General features: G+C 36.4%; 1 protein-coding gene across 4 annotated transcripts in view; it reads right to left on the bottom strand.

The window, feature by feature from the left end:
• The window catches only part of NEO1 (neogenin 1), a 233387-nt gene that overhangs the window by 152487 nt on the left and 53986 nt on the right, over positions 1–26914 (bottom strand). For all 4 annotated transcript variants that reach the window (XM_087428672.1, XM_087428673.1, XM_087428670.1 and 1 more), the window contains exons 2-3: positions 6602–6919; positions 613–888 (exon numbers count right to left, since the gene is read on the bottom strand). In XM_087428672.1, coding sequence (XP_087284798.1) covers positions 613–888; positions 6602–6919 — 594 coding nt within the window. The remainder of the gene's footprint in view (positions 1–612; positions 889–6601; positions 6920–26914) is intronic.

Genomic DNA, 26914 nt, shown 5'->3' with positions numbered 1-26914 from the left:
AAAAAAGATTACTGTGGCTGCTGAGCTGAGAATACACTGGTTAGTAATGACAAGGGCAAGGATGATAATGACAAAGAAGGAAACTGCATTTAAAAAAATTAGCTCAAGGCCCATCAGGAACACCCTCAAGAGTTGCTGCTCATAACACTGGTCTCACTTTGCAAGCCAATCCATAGGCTGTGAGCCTGTGAAGTAGTCACACATAAAAACTCTCCCCAAACAACATAGGGATAGTCTAGTTATATTCATAAACTCAGATCTGAAATAAGAAATATGGAAAGAATCGGGGGAATAGAAGCTGAAAGGTTGTGAAACATCACGAGGCTCGAGGGACTAGGATGAGCTACAAGTGAGAGCGAGTTATGACTAAGCAGAAGCATTAAATACTGAATACACTTTACTGCTTGATAAACTTTTACTGACTAATGCATTCACTAAAGAGTGGATCTTTCTGGCATGTTTTCTTTTTTTCCCCATAAGAAACTGAGACTCCTTATGCTGACATTAGTATGTCTCACCACATATTTACAGTGTTTATAAAAAAAAATTCTAACAGAACAATTTTACCCATTAATAAACATAAAACCATCAGTCCTGATAATAAATTAATACCTGGAAGAACTTTTAATTCAGCTTCATCACTATACTTTGGTGGCCCACCACTTTCAACCATGCAGCGATAAAGGCCTCCATCTCCTTCAGTTGCGTTGCTGATAACCAGTGTTCCACTGGGGAGTTTGATAACTCTATCATCCAGAAGAAGAGGCTGTCTGTTCTGCTCCCACCTCACAAATGGGACCAAATCTGCATTGACTTCACAATTCAGAACCACACTGTTCCCAGCGTAAACTGAAGAAGATTCCGGTTGGCTGGCAAACCGTGGAAGACCTGGACAATAAAGGAAAAGAAGAAATAAAATGTAGTTAAATATTATTTTAAAATGTAGTCATGAGGACCAAGAGCAAGTCAGCCTGTGTGGCCAGATGTATGGTAGAACCAGGGTCAACAAGGTCCATGGGTCAGGAAATTGGCTACATTCAGGGATACAGATCAAATAAGTAAATATACTAGGGATAACTGGAGTCAGATTCCTCACAGTTGGATAAGCAAGGTACAAATAGGGAAAAGCAGAATGGTAGAATAAATCCCACAGCATGGGACTAGAATAGAGGTATCAGTATAAACTTACAGTTTTATATAATTATAGATAGACAAATATTTATAGATGTATACAGAGATGTAAATATATGTGTGTGAAATATATAAACATTTCATATACAATCATTACTTTATACAGTTGTGTGTCACTTAATGACGGGGATACATTCTGAGAAATGTGTCGTTAGGTGATTTCATCGTTGTGTGAACATCATAAAGCATACTTACACAAAGCTAGATGGTATAGCCTACTACACATCTAGGCTATATGGTATTAATCTTATGGGACCACCGTTGTATATGCGGTCCATCGTTGACCGAAACGTTGTTATGCAGTGCATGATTGGATACACAGACACAGATAGATAGAGATCTCCCAGCTCTGTCCAGAGAGTCCAGAATCAATGTCACTCCAGTAGCAATGAGTATATACAGTGACCTGATCTTGATTTCTAAATACCATTCTCCACTACAAGGAACCAGTGCTCCCTGGAGAAATGGCTGGTTCTAGGACTGGAGTACAGAAAGGACAAGATGAGCCTGGAACGTTTTGTGACAGAAAGTAAGGAAGTATCCAAAGAAGAATGTGGATATATTAAAAAGACACAGAGTCAGACTGAAGCGAGTTTCCTCTGGCTAAATCTGGGATAATGATAATGTAGGAAAGAATCATGAGCAGATGCTAAAACTAGCAAGTGAAAGCTGGATGAGAAAATAGGATATGTATGGAGCATCAAATTATCTCTTCCCAAAATACTTATTACTAATCAATAAAAGTACAAAATACTTATTAATTTACAGTGGAGAAACATAGCATGGACCATCTTAATCAGGTAATAAAAGTTAACATCATCGGTAATGGAACAAAACATCACATGCTTCCAGACACGACGCACTAAGAACAGAGCATCACTTCTGTGATGTTCCTCCATAAAATGCAAAACCTGAATCTATTCATAGGGGAAAAATCAGAAAACCCAACATGAGACAAGGACAAACTGAAGAATAGTTTGAAATCAAAAGAATCTAAAGAGAGACGACTACTAAGTGAAACTTGTAATCCTGGACCGGAAAAGAAGGGGGTGGGGGTTCTGCTTTTGTTTTTTGCTATTAAGAACATTATTGAGACAACCAGTGAAATCTGAATGGTATCTATGAATTAAATGGTAGTACTGTATTAAGGTTAACTTCCTGAAATTGATAGATGGTTATTTAGGAGAATGTCCTTGTATTTAGGAAATACACCCTGAAGTATTTAGGGAAGGGTAATGGGGCAATATGTCAGCAACTTATTCTTAATGGTTCAGAAAAAAAATTTATTTGGATGTGTGCATACTGGGGGGGGATGATAAGGCAGACGTGGTAAAATGTTATCGGGTAATCTGAATGAAGAATATATGGGATTCCTTGGTTCCATTCTTGCAACAATTCTGTAAGTTTGAAATTATTTCAAAATAAAATATTAACAAAAAACTATAGCCATGAATACTCTATAGATGCCACAGAAAGCAGTAGCTAAGGGCGTGAGTTCTGGAGTCACATAACCTGAATTTGAATCCCAACTCCACCACTTCATGACTGTGTGATGTTGGCAAGTTACTTAACCTCTAAGTCTCAGTTTCTCCATCAGTAAAATGAGTACAGTAACAGGCCTCATGGGGTTGTTAAAAAGACTAAATATTTAACACAAATAATACATATAAAGCATATTTCTTGGCATATATATACTCAGCAAATACTAGCTACTATTATTATTAACAATAATATTTAAAAAGTGGCTCTGACATGCTCAGAACACAACAAAATGTTTCTTTAAAGACTAACAAACATTAAATTAAAATGATGATGATGAATTAGCCCACATGTAAATGACACACAGGTTGTCTAGTCCTGCTACAAACCTTTTCTTATTTTTTATTTCAGGGGATTTGTGAAGAAAACACATCTATTAACCAAATATCTACTTTTAAGAAACACAAAAATTAGAAGAAAGGAATTAAAGATAAACACAGAAACTAATAAAGTAGGAAAAGGGGGATCTAAAATGAAACCAAGAGCTAATTCTATTTTTAAAAAGTCAAAATATTCTCCCACCTGAGATCTCATGAAAATGAGTAATTTTTAAAAACATAAACCCACAACAACATATGGGGAATCAGCAGACAAGAGATTTCAAAAAGTTTCTGAATAGAGAAAGCAGATGGTAACTGACATATCGAGGCAGAAAATGCCTTCCTGTGCTCACAAGGAGGAGGCCAGTTCATCCTGCTGCCTCTGGAGAATTGCAGGAGAAAAGAGAGTGTGGGAGTGAGACATGGGGTTGACAAGAAGGGATTAACAACGTCTGTATTTAGACCACCCCCACCTTTGGGCACAGCCAGGGTGCTACCCAGGCAGTAAAGCAAACATTTCTGCTGTGGAGAAATGAGACAGCCCAGAGAAAAAGACCTCTCATAGTATTTAATTCCATGAACTATCTACTTAGCGTTCTGTCATAAACTCCCCTTCCTGCTTGACTTGGCCAGTAACAGTTTCTATCGCTTGCAACCAAAGAACTCTAACCAAGAGTCTTTTAGAATGACAATTTGGCAGTATTTTTTTTTAAAAAAAAGTTTTACTCAGATACAATTTATATACCATAAAGTTTACAATTTAAAGTGCATAACTCAATGGTTTTTAGTATATGCACACAGTTGTGTAGCCCAAAGAATTTCTTTCATCCCCAAAAGAAACCGTGTACTTACTTGTGGTCATTCCCCATTCCCTGTACTTATTCCCTTCCTACCTCCTAATAATATCCTCATTTCCCCATCCCCAGCTCTAGAAAACCACCAATCTCCTTTTTGGTTCTATATGTTTGCCCATTCTGGATATTTCATACATAGGAGATCATACAATATGGGTGTCTTTTGTGACTGGCTTCTTTCACATAGCAGAATGTTTTTAAGGCTCGTCCATGTTGGAGCATGTATCAGGACTCCATTCCTCTTTATTGCTGAATAATATTCCATTGTGTGAATATAACACTTTTTCGTTATCCATTCATCACTTGATTGACATGTAGGTTGTTTCCAATTTTTGGCTATTAGGAATAATGCTGCTATGAACATTCATGTACAAATTGTTGTGCAGACATATCTTTTCCTATCTCTTGGGTAGATACCTAGAAGTGGAAGTAGTGGGTCACATGGTACCTCTATGTTTGACATTCTGAGGAACTGCCCAACAGTTCAGTGCTATCTTTTTAAATCACACACACAAACAAAAGTATAGCCTATGGTGCAGCAATTAGTAGAATTACTAATTCTAGTAATCTATCCTATAAAGATTTGAAAGACTGTTCACTACAGTACTGCCTATAACATCAAACAATTTTTATCCACGCAACTGTTCATCAAAAAGCGAATCTTGAGCTAAATCACAGTCTATCTACAGAATGGATACTATAAAAAGAACTTCTATTCATCTCTTAATTTAGATATTGTTTCCTCCTGCTATCCAGGCCAAGAGCAGGTTAAACAATTCTCCTATAGAATCCTGTCTGCAGCTAAAGAATTTATCATCTTGTGCATTAAGATTGTGTAAAAGGCAATTGATATTGATATTAGGTCAAAAACACTTCCTAAAGGACATGAAAGCTAAGAGGAAGGATGGACAAACCTAGCAGAGGAGAAGAATGAGAGGAAAAGGTGAAAGATAGGATTAATAGGCAGTGGGGAAGCCATGAGCAAAGGCCAGAGGCAGAGGATGAAAGAGAACTGAAAACATTCAGTAATGCCGGAGCTTACAACATGGTGAGGGTGGTGATGCCATGTGGTGAGGGTGTTGATAGTGGTGAGGCCACGTGGTGAGGGTGGTGATGGTGGTGAGGACACGTGGTAAGGGTGGTGATGTCATGTGGTACAAGTGATGATGCCGTGGAGAGGGCAGTGAAGGTGGCAGCGGGCAGGGACAGAGGCAGAGTGGAGTGTTAAGAAACGAAGCTGGAGAAGTGGAGGCCAGCTCATGAAAGGACTCAAGAGGCCTGTTAAAGAGTTTAGACATTAACTTGATATTGTTACTAAAGAGCTATTGAAGGGTGAGAAAGAGTGCTCTGACCACAGTGTGGAGACTTGACTGGAGGAGGGAAAGAATGAGGCGGCATGGTTACAAGGCTGTGGCAAGGAATGACGAGGAGGAGCCTTGGGAAGGAGAATGTGGATCAAGTACAGAGAAATTAGGAGGCAGAATTCACCGGATTTGGCGATTGGATGTGGGCGACAGCTGAGAGGAAGGAGTCAAGATTAAAGCCCAGTTTAAGGACATAAATGATAAACAGGAGCCAACCTAACTGACATCATAGGGGAAATATAATGCTAACTTATTTATCAACATGTTGGAGAAAGCCTGGCAAATAGATCAAAAAAGAAGAAGAAGAAAGAAAAAAAGAGAAATGGCAAATTGTCAAAGCACTGATTTTTTTTCTCCCTTTATTTTTCCATCCTCAATCTGTGATTATGGAATAATTACAGTGGCTTTACATCATACTCAAATTCAACTTTGAGTATTTGGTTCCAAAGAGAAAAAGAGCCATCACACTCTGAATGAATGAGCAAATACACCCTGTAGATGGGGAACCATGACCCTGGAGTGGGAATGAGATGGGAAACTACTGTCTTAGTCATCTTTTTTTCACACGTCAGCATTTCACCAAGATGAGTATAAATATAAGACTTAAAGATAACACAATTTTTGTATAGTGTGACCCTTAATAAAAAGTTAACTACTTCATCTGGTACTCAAATGGAGAAACACTGATCTGAAGAATGCCAGTATCTACTACAGAACAGGTATGACTCATATAGGAACCACATCTTACTCTTCTAGATCCTTAATTTTTCTCACACTTTTCATCATTCTTCAAATAAGGATGCTCCAAAAGGGACTGAATGTTTTTTCTCTTTACAACTTTCTGCTCTTCACCTTAATATATATATATATATATCCTACAGATTTTTAAATAATTAATCCAGTTAAGTGTCATTTCCTTGGTTAAGGCATAAAGGAACCAAGATTCTGGCTATACTGCAATTTTACAAAACTATACTAAATGGTTATGCTGGGTAGGATAAAAGTTAGCAATCAAAGTGACTCGATTTTCCTACACAAGTTCCTCTGTCATTTCCAAGTTAAAAAGAAAAACAGAATTGGCTCAGTACTTCTGATAGCAACTTTAAGCCATCTAAATCATCAGAAAGTGGAAAAGTGCTACAGTTTATTCCATACTGCACTGAGCAAGTCCTAGCAAAATCCCATACACGTCGTATATGCCCAATTGATACTTGTTAAATGAGTGTATTTGCTGTTATCAGTTAAATGAAAATTCTAAGATAACACTGCTTTTATCAAGATTTACCCTTTATAAAAATTTGAAAACACAAATAAATTACTTAACAAAACTTACCTGCTACTGTGAGCTTGGCTGTTCTGCTGACAATAGTTCCAAGACTCTCAACAGTGGCCACACACTGGTAATAGCCTTCATCAGGTTTATTGTGTTTAGAATGCACCACGTTGGTGATAAACAAAGACCCATCCGGGAGAAGCTGGCGTCGATCATCTGATACTAAATTTAAAAAGGTTCCATCTTTTTTCCATTCGATTTTTGGAGAAGGCTCAGAATATGCTGAACAGTTTAATGTAACAGAAGAGCCTCTACTTGAGAGTGTATCCACTGGCTCCACCAGAAAATAAAATGGAGTGAACGTTCGAACACTGGATCCTACAAAAATAAAGAAAATAAAAAAGTTAAGCAAATCTTTCCTCTACTATTTCTGTAAGAAAATATAGCATGTCCCCAAATTATTCTTAAATGGTTATGCTCTTTGAGTATGGTACATAAATACGGTCATTTCACTATGAATGTCTAATAAATAAAATTTACTTTTTACTAGGAAATCAAAATTTGACCGATTTAGAAGAAAAACACTAGGAAAAAAGACCCTGCTAGCTAACATAATCAAACCTTCATAGGTGATATGAATATCTGATAAAAGTTTTATTTCAAACCCTACAATGGGATTTACAAATATTTTATTTTTCATTTATTTATTTTTGTGTGTGTGAGGAAGACTGGCCCTGAGCTAACATCTGGGCTCACCTTTCTCTATTTTGTATATGGGATGTCACCACAGCATGGCTTGACGAGCAGTGCATCGGTCCGTGCCCGGGATTCGAACCTGCGAACCCCGGGCCACCAAAGCGGAGCTCGTGAACTCAACCACTATACCACTGGGTCAGCACAAATATTTTAAATTATTGTATTCAAAGTGAAATTTTCTATGGAACACAAAGGAGGCATAAAATGGAAATGATTCTTTGTTATAATAAGGTATCTTTTCTATGTTTACTGGCTGTATTTCTTTCATAAATTCACTATACATACACTTTGTCCATTTTTCTAGTGGATTATTCATCCTATTGACTTAAAAGCAATCTTTGGGCATAGCAATCACGTTTTACAAATATTTTATTTTGACTTTATAATTTCTGTCATAAGAAATAAATTTTAACTACATAAAATTAAACGTTATACTTAAAAAGATCTTCTCTATCCCAAGATTACAAAAAATGTCAGATTTGTTTTATGCTAGTACTTTAGTGGTGTCGTTTTCTATATTTAATCTTCATCTAGAATTCATTTTGATGCAAAGAACACAGGAGGGATCAGTTTAATTTTTCTAAGTCCTTGAGCAGTTCTTTGAACATGGGAAGAACATAATTTTAAAGAAAACATTGCTATAAACCTTATATTCTCAGCCAGAGAAAGGTTTCCAACTTAAAGCTTTACCTCTTTTCTTCAAGACAACTACTGACCAACTCCCTTTTGAACAACTTAATTCGTAATCAGATTTCTTTATGTGCACAATCAGGGAGGCTTAGTCCAATAAATTAAATCAACACTGATTCTCAAATATATCTACACACCCCTTCATTTATAATTTATTTACATTATGAATTTAAGGATGACACTAACTTCTTATTACATAATCAAAGAATGGTCCTAAATAAATACAAAACACTGGCAGAGGGAAGGAAATAATATTCACTTGTTTTAAAGTTTTCCTATACTTAAAAATGACAAGCAAATTCTAGATAGACGAATCTCTCTTTCCCAAACACCACAAGGGGGTCTCCATCCCCATTTGATGAATATAAAATCAATTCTTCAAGTCTTAAAACTCTTGAAAATAAGCTTAGGAATTTTTCAAAGTAACCTGCAATAATTTGCCTCTTAATACCATAACAAATTTTATATTGCATTAATTTACTGGTACGATAGTAAAATCAAAATATAAACTTCAGGGGAGTACAAAATTATAGCTAAACTAAGAGAAATTACTTTTATTCCTGTCCTGTATAACTATTAAATCTTTATTATACCACCCAATTTAAACAACGCAGGAACTTAAAAGAGACAAATGTATGTAACAGATTGGCAGTCAAAATGTGCAAATCAACAATTTAAAATATTTTATTGCATATATTAACAAGCAAAACAAATAAATTTAATTTTAAAATTCAGAAAATATTTGCCATTTGAAAAAACCAAAAAATTACACCAATGTAAATATTTTATACTCATTATACTCATAGGAAATATTTTATACTCAATTATACTCATAGTAAAGTTTACAAATGCCTTTCAAAATCAAGGCACTTTAAAATTTTACCAAAAACACCCACTTTATATTACTTAGAATACAGCGTTACTTAAATATTTACGTATATCATCTTTGTATTTTATTCCCTCAGTAAGCAAGCAGTGACCTAAGATATTCTCCCTTCATTTAAAATCCCACAAAGGCTTGCCACTGCCTTTTACAAAAAAAAATCTAAATAAACTCCTTAACTGTACTTCCCCCTCATCATGTGACCGGGCCTCTGCCTACTCTCCGGCCCCCCTTGCATCCCTCTCCGCTCACCCTCCCAGGCTGCGCTCCTGTCAGTCTCCCACAGCTCCTGCCTTCTTCACACCACACAAGCTATTCCCACCACCATCCCGACCCTTCAAGCTCAGCTTAAATATCACTTTCTCAGAAATGCTGTTAGTCCCTGGCACCCAGACAAGATTAGTTCACCCAGTACTCTGCCTACACAGCACTTGAAATGTTCTTAATCTTTAAATATTCGTAATAACTTGTTTGTCAAGGCAGAGAGGTTTCCAAACTTTCTTGGCTCCTGGTGCCCTTATTTTCTCAGTAATTTTTTTCATGAATTCCCTAGGTTAAAAGAAATATCTAACAGTTCTGTTTATTGAATAGTTAGGTTCAAACAAATGAATCAATATTTATGTCCTAACAAGTTAGTACCCTTTTGAGAAAGCAATACACATAAATTGAAAAAATATTTTAATTTCATTCAATAACCACAATTAGTTATTATGGGATGAGTGCACCTCCTAGGCACTGCACAACTTCTCAAACCTTGAAATCAGATTGGATACTGTCACCCTCATTTTCTGTTCCACACTGATTTTTGCGAGGTACTTGCTTTTTATCAATGTGACCACCAAAAATTCAACTTCACAAAGATATCACAGCATTGAAATGAAGGTAGCACAATTAAATGTTGAATCTGTGAACTACTTTGACCTAAGTTTGCATGGTGTCCAACAGATGTCGCAGTGTTTCCCTAGAAAGTTTGAAATACTCCTGGGAGTTCTCTGAGGTGCCCTGGGGTATCTCAGGGTACAGTCTGGGAACTGGAGACTTAAAACTATCTTTCTACAGCTTTTTTATTCACCATATTCCCAGTGCCCACCGAGCACAGTGGATGGTTTCAATCTTTAGATTACATAACTGAAAACTTCTAAAGCTTTCAACTGCTTAAGGTATTCATGAGCCCACAGGTTCCATTCCAACACTAGCCAATTAGTATCACTGTCTTCCATGATAAAACTTACTAACAGAGTTTTCAGAAATTTTGATGAGTTTTTAAAAAATTACATAGAAGAGCAAAGAAAGCCAAAATAATTTAGAAGAACAAAGTAAAAGGATTGCACTCATCAGTTATCACTATTTACAAAGCTACAGTAATTAAGCCACTATGGCTCTGGAGCAGGGATAAACAGAGCCACATAACAGGCTAGAGAGTCCCCAAATAGAGCTATGTATATTTGGAAACTTCATACACAATAGAGATGACATTTTACATCAACCGGGGAAGAGGATGAACTATTCAATAAATGTTACTAGGATAACAGTTATCCATACGGGAAAAAATGAGACGCCTACCCACAACACGTAATAATAGTAAATGCTTACTTGTTTCTATGTATCTGACACTGTTCTAAACATTCTCTACATACCACTCATTGAACCTTCACTATTTTACGAGATAGGTACTATTATCATTCCCATTTTAGAGGAGAAAACTGGAGCACAGAAATGTTAACTAACTTGTCCAAGGTCACCAGGTAGTAAATAACAGAAGCAGAGTCTGCCGATCTTAACCACACTACAGCTAATGCCACTCATCTACATACAGAAAAATAGATTCCAGACCTATGAAAAAACTTAAGTAATAAAAATTTTAGGAAAATACAGGGATAACCCTGGAGTTTGGCAACCTTTTAAATCAAAACAGGGAACATCAAAGTTAGAAAAGATAGCTATGCTTCACATCATTGCATTTAAATTAAAAAAAAACAACTTTTTTATGGGACAATACCATAATCAAGCAAAAGACAGATAAGATTAGGGGAAAATATACCACATATAACAGACAAAGAATTTAAAAGGTCACCTCACTCAATAGAAAAACGGATGAGACCATGTTCCAATAAAACTTTATTTACAAAAACAGGCAGCAGGATGGATTTGATCCATTGACTGTAGTTACTGATTCCTGCCTTAGAACTTTTAGTCAACTCATCTGGAATGAGTTCTGTGCAAAAGGAATAATGCAGATAAGTGTAAATTATTTCATTTCATAAGCATATGACTGTATGAGCATTAATAAAGGAAGGAAAATGTGCACCAGGTTGTTACTGCTGGTTACTGGGAGGGGAAGGATGGGAGGAGAAGCAGAGAGGGGCAGATACAAATTCCCAAGCACGTATAAAATAATTTTGTGATAAAAATCAGCTTGAGTATGTAATCCACATACAAATATCACACATATGTATGTGGTAGATGTGGGTGTATGTTTACACTTGTGTGAATACCTAAAGAGATATGCTTAAAAAACTAGTCGCCAAAATGGGGATTATTTCAGGTAGTGAGATTTCAGTTGATTTTTAATTTTTTCTTTCATCTTTGGTATTGTCTGAATATTTTACATAAAAAATATTTTTTATTTAAGCAGTAATAAAGCTATTTTTATTTTTATATATAGTTTGCACAGGAGGGGTCAGTATGAGAAGCCTGGGATATATTTGTATACTGAGATTGAAAGATGGTCAAAATATATATATATCATTAAATAAAAAGTAGTCACGTTTTGAAATATGTATAGTATGACCCTGCTTATAATATATAGACACATGTACATATACATATATACGTGTATGCATATATTTAAATGTAAATAAGTAGGGAAAAGTCTAGAGGAATACACACTGAACAGTTAACAGTGTTTCTCCTGGGAGAGCGGTAGTGCGATTGAGCTGCTGATGGAGAGCATACAGGAGAAGGCTTTTTACTCCACAGATTTCTATATTGCTTACTTTTTTTAATACGAACAATTGCTTATGCATTCTTCTTGTCATCTTTTTCTTTTTTAACAACAAAAAAACTTTGTTGGTGGTGGTGAATAATCCTTTACTGGGAACAGAGGATTATTTTTTAAAAGATCTATCATCACGTTCTTTAACTACTTTTCCTTTAACACAGTAGCATAGTTAACAGACAGTCACTCCCTAAAGCTGACTGTGTATAAAAACTGTCCTATATTTCTCACCAGGGTCCTGATTCCCTATCCACTTAAGTTTGCTTAATTTTAGTTTACTATGAGCAAAGTCACTGTACAAATTATTCTGAAATAGGCTTAATGATCCTGTCTGATCTATTCTACATTCTCAGGTCTCTACAAATTTCTCACTTCTTAATGGAATAGCTCTCACTTCTTGATAGACTATTCCTCACTTTTTGATAAAATATTTCACACTCCTTGATAGAATTCCGTCTTATGAAAGGAAAATATCCACAGGGAACTTATTTCAGTTGTAATCTCTCCACCTCCAGATATCAACAAATCATCTCACTACACATCTTAATTGTGTGGCTTATAATAATATTAAATTTTATTGTACCCAGAGTAAAAAAATAACATACAGTATTTGAATACTGGCAGAAATAAAATGAAATCTGTCTTATTGCCCAAAGAGGTTCAAAGTTTTGATAGTAGCAGAAATGCAGGACAGAAGGATAAGCAAGCATTTTAATACACCCAAAAATGTAAGCATTCTGTATAATGTTACACATCCTAGGAAAATTCTCTCTTCATGATAAGCTAAGAGACTAATGTGAAAGGACTTCATGTTTCTTTTACTTTCATAACATTACTTTCGACCAACCTATCCCATCCAGTCAGTCTCTAAATCCTACATTTCATCCTTCCTGATCCTATGGTGTCCACTTTCACCATACAGTTGAGGTTCTCTTGCTTCAAGTTCTCAATTTATAATCAAAAAGTTTAAAAATTAGAAAGTTAAAATAATTTAACAAAGGGCTCAACCAAGTACATTCATGTTATTAAGAACAAGTAACACTTGAGAGTTAACAAATGTTTCCGACCCTGTTTTGCTACATAACAATTAATGCTCCCAGCTCCAGAACTCAGCCCCTCTCTGCCTTGCACAGCTAACTCCTCCAAAGACTAAACCTATCGAGCATGCAGAACTCCTTTCCTGGGGATTTCAAGTAAAGTAAGTGGTTACTTGTTAATATTATATGGATTATTTTAATTATCTGATAAACATATATGCTTTGAAAAACTTTTATGGTACAGGTATGCCATAAAAACAGTGAATGTCAACTTCTAATCAAAGCTGGACCTGAAATTGTTTTTCAGGATCACAATGTCCTAACAGAGAAATTCATTTTGATTGTTCTAATTTACAGCATCTACCTTCCCAACCACACCCCAAAATGAAAAACATCTGAATTCATTTATTCACTAAGTATTTATTATAATAAGGGTACCTTCCTTTTCTTCAATTTTCAGCCTTCCTCCTTTCCCCTCTCCCCCCAAAAAACAGCCAGAGTGAGAAAAACTTTGGTCAAATGAAGTCAAGCAGACATGGTTTTGAGTCCTAGCTCTGCTATGCTAGTTAATTTATCTCTGTGTCTACAATTTTCTCCCCTATAAAACAGGAAAAAATAATGCCTATCTTTCAAGGGAATGTCTGTGAAGACGTGTGTAAAGCACCTGCCTCATTGCTTGGCAGATAACGGGTCCTCAAAAAATAGCAACTATTCATAGTTCAAAAGCCTACAATATTCCCCCTCAAATCGCTAACATCTAGCACCTTAGTTTTCACCAATCACATTTTAGAAATTGTTATGCATAAAATAATACGGACCTTATTTTTTTTACTTTTAATCACATTTTGACAATTATGTGTAAAATAATATTAAGTGATTTTAAAACTCAAGTTTGACCATCTTTCTTCTCTGCCTAATCTTTCAACAGCTCCCCCTTATAGTTAATATAAATTCCAAATTCATTTCCTTGGCCTTCCAAAAGGGCTACAGGATCTGGCTCCTGCCTCTCTATAACCTAATCTCACATCACACTTCCCTCTAACTCAATGTGGCCGCATTATTCAATTTCTCGGACAAACCATGTTCTTTCCCATATTAAAGTGTCCCCACTGCCTGAACACGCGCTCCACACCCACTCTTCCCTCACATAGCTAGCTTCATGTTTCAACCCACTGTCACTTCTACAGAGGCCTTCTCTAACAACTACTTCTGAAAAGGTCCTGGTCTCCTACCCTGCCCTATATGTGCTCTTCTCAGCAATTAACTTTCTGTGTCTGTTTTTAAGGCCTATCTTCCCCACTAGGAGGCTAGACTACAAGAGACTATTAAAATGACCCATTGCTACTTGCTATTTGTACCTTGGTTTGTTTTTGTGTTTTGTTTGTTTGTATCCTTTTCAGGATCCCACAGGTCAGTAAGGTGGCTGGGACAAGACGGAATAAAGTTTTAGTGATTCTTAGTGAATTTGCGTAACATCAGATCTTCACTGTTTTTCCTAAGATCGGCCTCAGTCTCAAAAAGTTTATATTTACATGATTTCAAATCTGTCCTTTGTAAAAGTGTTTTAATATCACTTTTTAAGTATCATAAATAATTAATATTAATATTTTATAATAACTTATACATGACTGGCAAGAAGACTAGGTACAATCTGATAACCTGCAATACCACCAATGTTCTAAACAGTTACCTGGAAATTCTCTAAAACAATTCTTAGAAAAAGTATGTTATTACAGTCTTAACATGTCAGCGATATTAGTGATACTTCAGCTCAAAACAGGGAGAAAATCTGAATTGGTCATTTTTCATTCTGGTAGATGAGAAAAATGTAAAAATTTTCACATTAACTATACAGAACTTTCACGAAAACATCTTTTTTGTGTGTGTGTGTGAGGAAGATCAGCCCTGAGCTAACATCCATGCTAATCCTCCTCTTTTTGCTGAGGAAGACCGGCTCTGAGCTAACATCTATTGCCAATCCTCCTCCTTTTTTTTCCCTAAAGCCCCAGTAGACAGTTGTATGTCATAGTTGCACATCCTTCTAGTTGCCGTATGTGGCACGCGGCCTCAGCATGGCCTGAGAAGCAGTGCGTCGGTGAGCACTTAACCGCTAAACCACAGGGCCGGGCCTCACAAAAACATCTTATATGCAACTTTGTTATTTGTGGCCACAAGACTCTCTTAAAAGTAAGACATTTCACCCAATACTTGATGCAAAGTTTTTTGAATTTCTGAAACAACAGTATCTTTCGGTTCCACTTTTGTGTATTATACTGATGAAAATATGAGCTAAATTATAATATAATGTGAAAATTAACTTGGAGATGCAATCCAAAGATCTGAATCACGACATTGTTTTACACTGCAGTTCAATATGTCTTTGATTGTTAAGTGGTATCATATTTTTCTACCATGAGTAATCCTGTACTATTCTGAGTCCAAAATGTTTTATTACAGTAATTGTCAAGTTCTTTTTAAACAGTATGTCTCTTTTGTAAAGCTTCATTAAATACTTGTTTTCCAATCATCTACAATCACTTTGACCTAATATAAAAATGGATAGTCATCTAATTTGAAACACATTCTAAATAACTCTGAACTGGATACAACCACACTCATGAATATTCAAGATCGCTCTACTTTGTATGCTAATGTTTTATCTTACTGCTACAATTAAAAAGGCTTTGTAGTAGAGAGGTGTTTGTGGGTTTTACAAAGAGAAAGGCAACAACTCAGTCTATTGTAGCTCTCAATGTTTTGCAATCTTTTGTGGGTTTTTTTTTTTAATAATAATGATAAATCTTTCCTTAATTCATTGCCATTTGCAGAGTTGTTGGGTTCTCCCCTTCATTTCAATGAATTATAGTTAACAAGAGGAGAGAGCACTTGAAATCAAAACCGTCCTGGAAAATCTAGCTCATCTTACGGGTTTATAAAGTCACTACAGAAGAGGTAAAGAAAGAGACTGAGGTTAAGAAACAGCAAGCTATAAAAGAGAAGTCAAGGGATCCAAGATCTAGTCCTACCTTCCCTAACAAAATACAAGGATACTTCTAAGACAGAATGCGAATTATGGGACCAAGTCTAAAGGTTAACATTCACTAAACAGTTACTATGTGCCAGGCGCTGTTCTAGAGCTTTGTCTGTATTAATTCTTTCAATCCTCCAACCCTAGTAATAGGAATTATTATTTTCACCATTTACAATGAGAAAACTGAGCCACAAAGAAAATAAATAATTTGCCCAAAATCATGAAGCTGGCTATGGAGGAGGCAAGATTTGAACCAAGTTAGTCTGGCTGCCCTGTGCCTAAGATTATAACCACTAAACCTACACTATCCAATACAGAAGCCGCTTAGTGACATGTGGCTATTGAGGATTTGAAAGGTGACTAAACTAAATTAAGATTTGCTTTAAGTATAAAAAGCGCGCCAGATTCAGAAGACTTAGCACTCACACATACTCACACAGAATATAAAATATCTCATTAATAATTTTTATACTGATTACATGTTAAAATATTTTGGATATATTCATTTAAATAAAATACATTATTAAAATTAGTTCCACCTGTTTATTTTTACATTTCTAATGTGGTAGCCAGAAAATTTTAAATTATGTATGTGGCTTGTAATATATTTCTACTGAATAGTGCTGCACTGGACCATGCTCCCTTCATTAATATGCTCTAAAATAAACAAGCAAATTCTTTCTAAAGAAAAAAAAGTTGCATTGTTTCTGCAAAGGGTAAAAGATTATGAATCACGACAGTAGATATGAGGGATCAAAGCAAAGCTCTTCTGATTGTCAAATATAGATAAATGGTCTACTACCTAAACAGCAAATATTAAAGGATTTTAAGCAATTATCAGCCTCAATTATTACCCTCTCTTTAACAACTACTCAGAAATGTCTATTTAGAAACTAAACTTTTTAGAAACTTTTAATCAAAAATTGCAGTAATAATCAATGCATTATGGATGAATGCTCAAAATACTGGATGAAGGTTTCTGAAAAGAGGATAGTCACACAATTTCAGAATGTCATCCACAAATTACTTATTAACTACAAAGGAGGAACATACCTTCATAATGGACAGATCTGGCAGTCACCACCCTAACTAAGTGATCAAATTCAGTAATACCAGTAGTAAGACAACTTGATGGGATATAAGTCCTGACGGGATGCAGTAAGAAGCATTGTAATGTTCTTGCTAACAGCATTTAACCTAAATCTAAGCATCAAGAAATAATTACACAAATCCAGAATGTGAGACATTCTATAAGACAACTGCCCTGAACGCTTCCAAAAGGCGTCAACGCCACGGAACAGAAAGGCAAAAGGATTGTTCTAGATGAAAAGAGACTAAAGAGACAAAAACAAATGCAATAAGTGAATTTTCATTGGGTCGTGGGCTACAAAAAACATTTAAGGAATAACTGGGTGAACTGAAATTTTGAGTATATTGAATTAATTTTAATTTTCTTAGATGTGATTAACGGTACTGTTATGTAGGAAAATGTCCTTATTCCTATATACTTTTGCAATATCAAAATACTGAGAGAAAAACATCGCATTGGGCTATTGATTGTCTAAGTAATTACAATATACCAGAAACTATGTAACATGCAGCATATACTCTTAGGCGTAAGGATGCAAGAAAATTCAGACACGTGGTATTAATTATATAACCCAGAAGAGTTATAATTTACAGAAAAATAATCTCTTTGGCCTAAATGAAACCGAAGACATTAGTTTAGTTTTTAGCTTTTCCGTTGATCCTTTAAGCTGCCCCACATCATTCTAATAAATTCCTTTGTTGCTTTAGTTAAAATTTGTGATGCTTGCAATAAAAAAACTTAATTGATACTCTGGGTAAGATTTTTAAATAGATTTAATATCACATTTTCACATAATTAAAAAGTTATAAATTGGGGCCGGCCCGGTGGCGCAAGCAGTTAAGTGCACACGTTCCGCTGTGGTGGCCCGGGGTTCGCCGGTTCGGATCCCGGGTGTGCACCGACGGACCGCTTGTTAAGCCATGCTGTGGCGGCGTCCCACATAAAGTAGCGGAAGATGGGTGTGGATGTTAGCCTAGGGCCAGTCTTCCTCAGCAAAAAAGAGGAGGATTTGCATTGGATGTTAGCTCAGGGCTGGTCCTCCTCACACACACACACACAAAAAAAAAAAAGTTATAAATTAATAAAGTGACAGTATTTTAAGAAAAGTGTTCCAACTATTCTGCCAACTTCAGAAAACTTAACCTATTGACTATCAAATCTACATTTTAGCTATTTGAGGAGAAACTTTTCTAATTTTAGGATCTAGGTCTTGACCTTCATAAAAAACAATGAGCGTAACATATCCTTTCCTAATAAGAATATAATTTATTATTTTATTTTTCTATTTTTAAAGTTAAACATTACTTCTCACTGCTATTTCTAAAGTATGCCTCTTATAGCCTTTGATCACCTCAGCTTCGCTCAGGGAAACTAGATAAAACAAAACTAAGATTAGGTAGAGTAAAAGGCTCTGAATAATAACCTAATTACCACAGATCACTAGGTCCAAAAAGGTATATTACACATATTTAGAGAGCAGAGTTTCAAGAGCTTAAGTAAGTAACAATAACATCAAAGATTTCTGGGCTTCAAGGGCTCTTTAAAATAATAAGTTATACATTAATTCTTTCAAAAATATTACTAAGGATCTATTGTGTATAAGAACAAAAAATTTTTCTTTTGTTGTTTATTGTTTCTCACTCCACCCCAACCCACTCCCATCTCCACAATATAAGTTTGATGAGAGCAAGAACTTTGCCTGGCATCTACAGTGGTTGCTTAATAAATATTTGTTGAATGAATGAAGGATGCTAAGCATCTAAGTTACAACAATAAGACACTAGTACCTACCCTCAAAGTGCTTACAGTGGAGACACACAATGATACACTCACAGCTCACACCAACGCAACCACAGAAGAATCTGGTGAGAGCCGTGACAGGGTATGCACAAGGTGCACAGAGAGAGGCAAACTAGCCAAGAGAGTCAGGGATGACGGTCATGCAAAATGTGATTATTAACACAGAACCTGAGGGATGAGTAAGAGCCAGCCAGTGAAGAACAGAATGCACCCAAAGGAACAGCAGGCGCAAAGGGCTAGAAACAAAGTGGCAGTGGAAGGGGTGAAGTCCACAAAGAAATTCAGAATTGGATGGGCAAGGACCAGATCGTGAGGATTTTTATATGCTAAGTTAAGAAATTTGGCAAGGGCTTTAAGATGAGAAGATCAAATTTACTTCTTATTAAAAGGATCATTCTTGCTGCAAAATGGAGACGAGTTTGAAGAGAACAAGGCTAGAGATAGGGAAACCAGTCAGGAAGCCACTGCAGTAATCTCAGTTGAAACACGATGAAGTTCTATTAAGAAAGCAGCAATAGTGACTAGGAGAACTAGGCAGATTTGATGAATTTTTAGGGTCAAATCAATAAGCCTTGGACAAAGATTAAATGTTGAAGTGAGGGGTGAGTAAATGTGGAGTAAGGGCAATTGAGAAGTCAAAGATGACTGACAAGTTTCTGGCTTGGACAATGGCTGAATGGAGGTGTCAGTCACTGAGGAAGAGCACACAGTAGGGGAGATCATGGTGTCTGCTATAGACGTGGAGAGTTTTAGGTGCTTATGTGACATGGATGTAGAGGATATACGGACTTGGAACTCAGTTGAGATTCAGGATGGAGATACATGTTGAAACTGAAGTTAAGAGAAAATGAGATAGACTAAGAAATGTAAAATCTAAAGAAAGCTGAGGGCCAAATTCTGCAGAACACCAACATTTAAGAGAAAGGCAGAGAAAAAGCCTGCAAAAGTCACAGAGGTCAGAGGACAAGAGACATGGCATCCCAGAATATTTCAAGGAGGAAGATGAACTGCTAAGAGTAAAATACAGATGGAGACTCATTCATTGGATATATATTGAGAAGGTCACTGATGACCTGGGCAAGAACAGATTTAGTGGAGTAGTGAAGACAGATGTCAGAGTACAGTGTACTCAAGAACAAGATGGAAAATGAAGAAACAGAGCCTGTAAAATGTAGAACAGCACTTCTCAAGTTTTAGTTGCAGACCAATCACCTTGTTAAATACTGTTAAATTCGGGCCGGCTCCGTGGCTTAGCGGTTAAGTGCGTGCGCTCTAATGCTGGTGGCCCGGGTTCGGATCCCGGGCGCGCCCCGAGGCACCACTTCTCCGTCCAACGCGAGGCCGAGTCCCACGTACAGCAACTAGAAGGATGTGAACCTATGACATACAACTATCTACTGGGGCTTTGGGGGGAAAAAAATGAATAAATAAAATCTTTAAAAAAAAAAAAATACTGTTAAATTCAGATTCTGATTCCAAGTTCTAGGGTGGGGCCTGAGATTCTACATTTCTAACAAGTATCCAGGTGATGTAGATTCTGCCAGTCCACAAACATCTGAGAAGCAACAATATAGAGACCACTTTCAAAACGTTTGGCTGTAAAAGGTAGAGGAAAGATAGGTTGGTAAATAAAGAGATCTGATCTTTTATATTCTTTGTAATAGAGGAGAAACTTGAGCATGTTCAAAGGTGGAAAGAACCAGTAGAGAGGGGGAAATAGAAGATTCAGGCAAGAAGAAGACAAGATTAGGATCCAGGCTTCTGGCAATAATGACGTAACAAGAACTAGACTTACCCTCCTGTCTTAGACAACTAGAAAACTGGACAAAATCAATGATCAACGCTTTTCAAATACTAGAAAACAGGTAGCGCAGGACTGTGACCTCTGAGAGAAAGGTAACAAACAAGGTGAGCTCTAAAATTACCCCATCTTACAGCCTGTAGATATCCTACCTTTCCAGGCCTCAGCATGAGGAAGGGGAAAGCAAAGAGAGCTCCACAGTCTCACAGACTTGAAGAGACACAGATCAGAGTTGGGGAGGCCAAGGTGAATAAAATCTGCAGGGCAGAGTACCAAAGAGGAGGGAGCCGCAGAGAGAAAGAGGAAAAAAACAAACTCTGGAGCTTGGCAGAAGAGTCTCCTTGAATCTGTGGATGACTACTAATGTGCATATAAGGGGACTGAAATTGTACAGAGTATGTTTTCTAACCACAATGGAATTAAACTAGAAATCAATAACAGATATCTGGAAAATCCTAAAATATTTGGAAATTAAGCAACATACTTTACTAAATAACCCATAGATCAAAGAAGAAATCACATGAGAAATTACAAAATATTTTGGACTTACTGAAAAGGAAAATACAGCATGTCAAATTTGTGCACTATAACTAAAGTAATGCTTAGAGGGAAATTTCAAGTGTTAAATGCCTATATTAAAAAAGACATGTAGGGGGCCAGCCCTGTGGCACAGTGCTTAAAGTTTGTGTGCTCCACTTCAGCAATCCAGGTTTGCGGGTTCGGATCCCAGGCACGGACCTATACCACTCGTCAAGCCATGCTGTGGCAGTGACCCACATACAAAATAGAGGAAGACCGGCACAGATGTTAGCTCAGGGCTAACCTCCCTCAAGCAAAAAAACAGGAAGATTGGCAACAGATGTTAGCTCAGGGCAAATCTTACTCAGGAAAAAAAAAAAAAGACACGTAGGAGGATTAATTTTGGATCAGAGGAAGGACACGTAACAAGAAGGAAGGATGAGAATAGGGGTGGGCTTGGTAAGAGTTACGGGAGTCGTTGTTAATTGCTTGTATAGTCTCTAAAGTATGAGGTAAGTACAACTGCTGATGGTGCAGGTAGGCTGGGGGTGTTGGGAAGAGTCAGAGGTAGTGACAGGTAGTGGTAAACATCTGAAGTAACTGCAGTCAGAATGGAAGAGAGCATTAAAAAGGGAAACAGGATTACTGGGCTGCACTGAGAGCTGAGTTAAGGTGGCAACTGTATTTAAAGAAGTTCAAACATGAGAACGTGATTTTGTAGAGTCCGAAGCAAAGACACTTATGAATTTTTCTAGGCAGATGAGCAGAAACTGACAACGAAGTAAGAAGGATGAAGATATCAGCAAGTGGTTGTCAATGGAATCTAACAGGGAAGGAAATAAACAGGAGTGAACTGAGATAGGTAAAAACGGTGCCAACGTAATGTGAGAAACTTGGAACCACAGGAGACTGTGGCAAGACTGAGATGTTACTTCAGTATTTCAGCACTGCCGAGTAATGACAAGGAGTAGGGTACAGTCATGGAAGATGGTGCTGGACGTGGCATGAAAGTGAAGTCACTGGAGATGAGGAAGTCAAAGAACTGAAGATGATATTCTAAAGGTAAGTTAAACAGACACTCAAATTATCCAGAACAATGGTAACTTGGAATGGAGAGGAAGATTGTAAAATACCTGAAGTTTTCAATGAATGAAAGTGAAGAGTAAGTACACAGAAGACAGTGAACAAGAGAAATAGAGATAAAATTCAGTGGACCACATCTTGAAAGAGCAGCAATTTTATAAGAGTAATTATTTAACATTTTTAAAAGCTACTTTTCCATTTTTCTTCAGTAATCAGCTATGTTCCAGAGAGCTGATGTTGCTCTAAATATCGCTAATAGAGTACTTTTCTCATATGGAAAACAAGCATTACAGATTTTATTCGAATATACCACCAAATGTCTACATATTGCTACCAAGTTCAGCTAAAAAAACAAAATTCTGGGCTGGCCCAGTGGCTTAGCGGTTAAGCGCGCATGCTCCGCTACTGGCGGCCCGGGTTCGAATCCCGGGCGCACACCGACGCACTGCTTGTCCGGCCATGCTGAGGCCGCGTCCCACAGGCAACAACTAGAAGGATGTGCAACTATGACATACAACTATCTACTGGGGCTTTGGGGAAGAAAAAAAGGAGGAGGATTGGCAATAGATGTTAGCTCAGAGCTGGTCTTCCTCAGCAAAAAGAGGAGGATTAGCACGGATGTTAGCTCAGGGCTGATCTCCCTCACAAAAAAAAAAAAAAAAAAATTCTGAGTAAAGATGCGTTAATTCTTTAACACAGAAAACAAATAACATATGAATAATTTATTGAAAGCTTTTGTTGCCACCAGCTTCACTAACAGAAGTAATATTTATGAAATCCCATGACAATCTAACAACCTAAATATATGCAAAAAAGAACACAAGACTAATAATCCTTAATAATGAATCTTATGATATCAAAGCTATTTTCTGCAAAGGATACTGTGACTGCACAAACTCTCATTGCAAAATAAACAGATGTTTCAGAAAAATCATGTCATAGTCTCACAAGGTCTGTAGACCAAGTTCTAGAATTCTTCTATTCAACTGTATTAACTGATGGAAATAAACTGAGTTCAAAAGCTTGTTAACTCAATCCTGCATTAGTAACCTGTCATATTAAGTCACAAATTCATATTCATATTTAATTCATGAAATTGAGCTCTTAATCTCTTGATAACACACTTCTGATGTGAAATAATCTTGGGGAGGGAGGAGAAAAGAGGAAGCCTCTAAAATCCAAGAAAGACGTTAATAGTATCAGAAGGATAACACACCAGCCCCAAAATTCTCACAATGAAGCCAAATATATATATCTCTATATAAAATAACCAAACAGTTGTAAATGCATTTGTGGGAGTAAAATAAGACTTTTCCACACTACTATAACTGCATATCATTTTCACATAGCTGTAGAATTAGTTGCCAAAATGAAATGCAAATGATCCTTAATCATTTTAAAAGATGCTCAACCTCACTTATAATAAGAGAAATGTAAATACAAAGTACCTTGAGATACAATTTCTCACCTATCCTACTGGCAAAAATCCAAATGTTTAACAACATACTCTGTAGGCAAAGTACAGACAAACAGGCTGATGGAAATGCAAAATGGCACACCCACTACCGAGGAAAGTCTGCAACACCTAGCACAATTACATAGGCATTTACCCTTTGAGTTAGCAATCCCACGTCTATTAATCTATCCCAAAGATACGCTGGCCAAAATATGAAAATCGGTACAAGAAAGACCCTTCACTGCAGCACTACTTACAGTAACAGCCTGGAAACAACTCTGATGTCCATCAATGAGGGACACACTGAACAAACTATGGTACAGTGACACAATGAGGCACTATGCAGTTGTAAACAGAACCACAGAATAACTTTATATTCTATCATGGTGTGATCTCTAGAATAAATTAAGTGAGAAAAATCAAGGTTGGAGAAAAGTGGGTATATTTATCTAAGAAAGGTGGGATATTAATCAACACACACACAATTTTTAATCCACATAGGGAGAGGAAATATGGTTAGATGAGACAGAAATTGAAGCTAGATGTCTCTGAACAGAACTTGTTCATAGATTTGATTTTGGGACCATATAATATTTTACATAATTAAAAAACAAAATTAAATTTTAAAAATCCCTAAAAATTGAAAGCAGAAATGAAAACAAATCTGAATCCCCAGTTGTCAGTATAACCACACAGAGAGGAACTAGTCTAAGAGAACTTGAGACCACAATAACCAAACCATAATAGTGGAATATGCCCTAAGAACCAAAAGAACTGCAAAACATTTTAAACCGTTTTAATAACCATTCTGTTGCAGTTATTATTGGTACCGTTATTCTGAGATGGGGGTGTGTGTGTGTGTGTGTGTTGTGGGATAAAGCAAATAAGTAATTCCATTGACATCATGGAGAACAGGATTCTCAGTGTGGAAGAAAAGTAATACAGATACAAAATCAACGAGATTAAGTAAAAACCATGCATCCTTCAATTTTTATTGTAAGTACCAATATGAATCTGTATTTTATTTATTTAAAAAATATGTATTTCCTAGCTCACGTCACTGAAAAGGCCTAGTAATAATGGCCAGTAAGCAGTGAGTACTTTCCATACCCAGATTTTGGCTCTCAATTCCATTTTCCACACAAAAGAACCTTCAAAAAACTGGCTAATTGCAGGTTTGCAACTGGAACATGAGATGAATCTGGAACATCTTGTCATACTAGAAAACAAAAAGCTATCAATGACTACGAGGGTCACCCCAAAAGATTTCAGAGGCTCTTACTGGCCAAATATGAAACATTTAAGCATCAATAATGATAATACAATAAATTAGAACACTCAAATATGCTGAATTCCATTACTTTATAATGGCCTCAAAAAAAAATTAATTGGTCGCCTTTGGAGAATGTTACAGAACCAAATCATTATTTTGAAAAGTGGCATGTAAGAGTGAAAGAATTAAGCATTTTTCCTAATCAAACTGTTCCTCACAGCAATAAAATTGTTGATTAAAGTTCTATTTATAGAAGTATTGCCCCTAATAATAAAGGAATGATACAGTATCACCATTTTGCAACCCCTAATGAATTAACAATTCTGGGCAATAAAAACCAACGGCCCAGGAGTCAGCAAACTTTTTCTTAAAAGGGCCAGATAGTAAATACGTTAGGCTTTGCAGGCTATATACAGTTTCTGTCACATAGTCTCCTTTGTTTTTAACTTTCTTTTTTTTAACACTTTAAAAATGTAAAAACCAACATTAGCTCATAGGATGTACAAAAACATGCCACAGACCAGAAATGACCCACAGGCAACAGTCTGCTGAACCCTGGTGGCTACCAGCAATAGGGAAACAGACCCAACCACACATTACATGCCTCTTGAGGAAAGTATACACCATCACCACCTATGTGAGAGTCCCACAAAACAAAACCAAACAAAATACTGATATGGATCAACTACCAATTAAGAAAAAAATAAAAAGGACAGAGGAATATGGTAAGAGACACGATGGGGATGCAATCAACATCTCAACTAATAATTAGTCTTTGCACAGTGAACATGATGTAATCTACACAGAAATTGAAATATAATGATGTACACCTGAAATTTAAAACAAAAAAATAAACTATACAGACCAAATTAAAAAAAAAAAAAAAAAACTCAACCGAGAGGAAATTCTTCAGGACACATGACCCTGTTTCTTCAACAAATAAATTACAAGGAGTAAAGGGAGGTGGGGGGGCGGTGATAATCGTAGCTCAAAAGAAACCTACGAACACATACCAACCAATTGTGTAGATCTTAATTCAGATTCAAACAAACAAAAACTTTAAAAAAATAATTATTGTATACAAATGACATAGCAGCATTATTCATAAGAGTGGAAAAATGGAAACAAACCAATATCCATCAAATGATGAATGGATAAATAAAATGTGATAACGAAATATCATTCAGCCATAAAAAGGAACGAAGTACTGATACAAGTTACAACATGGATGAACTCTGAAAACACTCTGCTAAGTAAAAGAAGCCAGGCACAAAAGACCACATATGGTATGATTTCATTTATATGAAATGTCCAGAATAGGTAAATCCAGGGACAGAAAGGGTTATCTAGGGCAAGGGGAATGGGAGAAGAGGAATGCAGGGAATCGGAAGTCACTGCTAATGGGGTACAGGGCTACTTTTTGGAGTGATGAAAACGTTCTGAACTTGATTGTAGTAAAGCTGTACAATTTCATGAATATGTTAAAAACCACTGAATTGTACACTTTAAATAGGTGATTACATGGTATGTAAATTATATCTCAATAAAGCTATTAAAAAAATAATAGTTATGAAAAGAACAAGGGCACCATGGAGAAATGGCTAATTCTTGGATTAGGGTAGGAAATATAAAAGATGAGTCTGGAGCATCCCACAGGGCCAGAAAGGAAGGAAGTCCTTAAAAAAAAAAAACCAAGATGAAGCTATGTCAAGTCAAAGAGGCAAATGAACCAAATAAAAGAGCTTCCAACGGCCAAAGCTGGAACAATTTGAGCAAGAAAATAAAGTAGTAGTAGATTATAACCCAAAGTATAAAGTAAATATCTGAGTTCATACTGATATAAATAAATGGTTGAATTTAAAAATAGAGAAGACAAATCTCCCGTGCAGAAGAATTCCAAATAATTTATATAGACACTCCGCTGATGAGGAGGAGGAGCATAACTCCCCACTCTTT

The sequence above is a fragment of the Ceratotherium simum genome, chromosome 3, assembly GCF_057802395.1.
Source record: "Ceratotherium simum simum isolate JZ-2026a chromosome 3, ASM5780239v1, whole genome shotgun sequence".
Lineage (NCBI taxonomy): Eukaryota > Metazoa > Chordata > Mammalia > Perissodactyla > Rhinocerotidae > Ceratotherium > Ceratotherium simum.
This window is presented reverse-complemented; position numbering and strand designations above follow the sequence as displayed.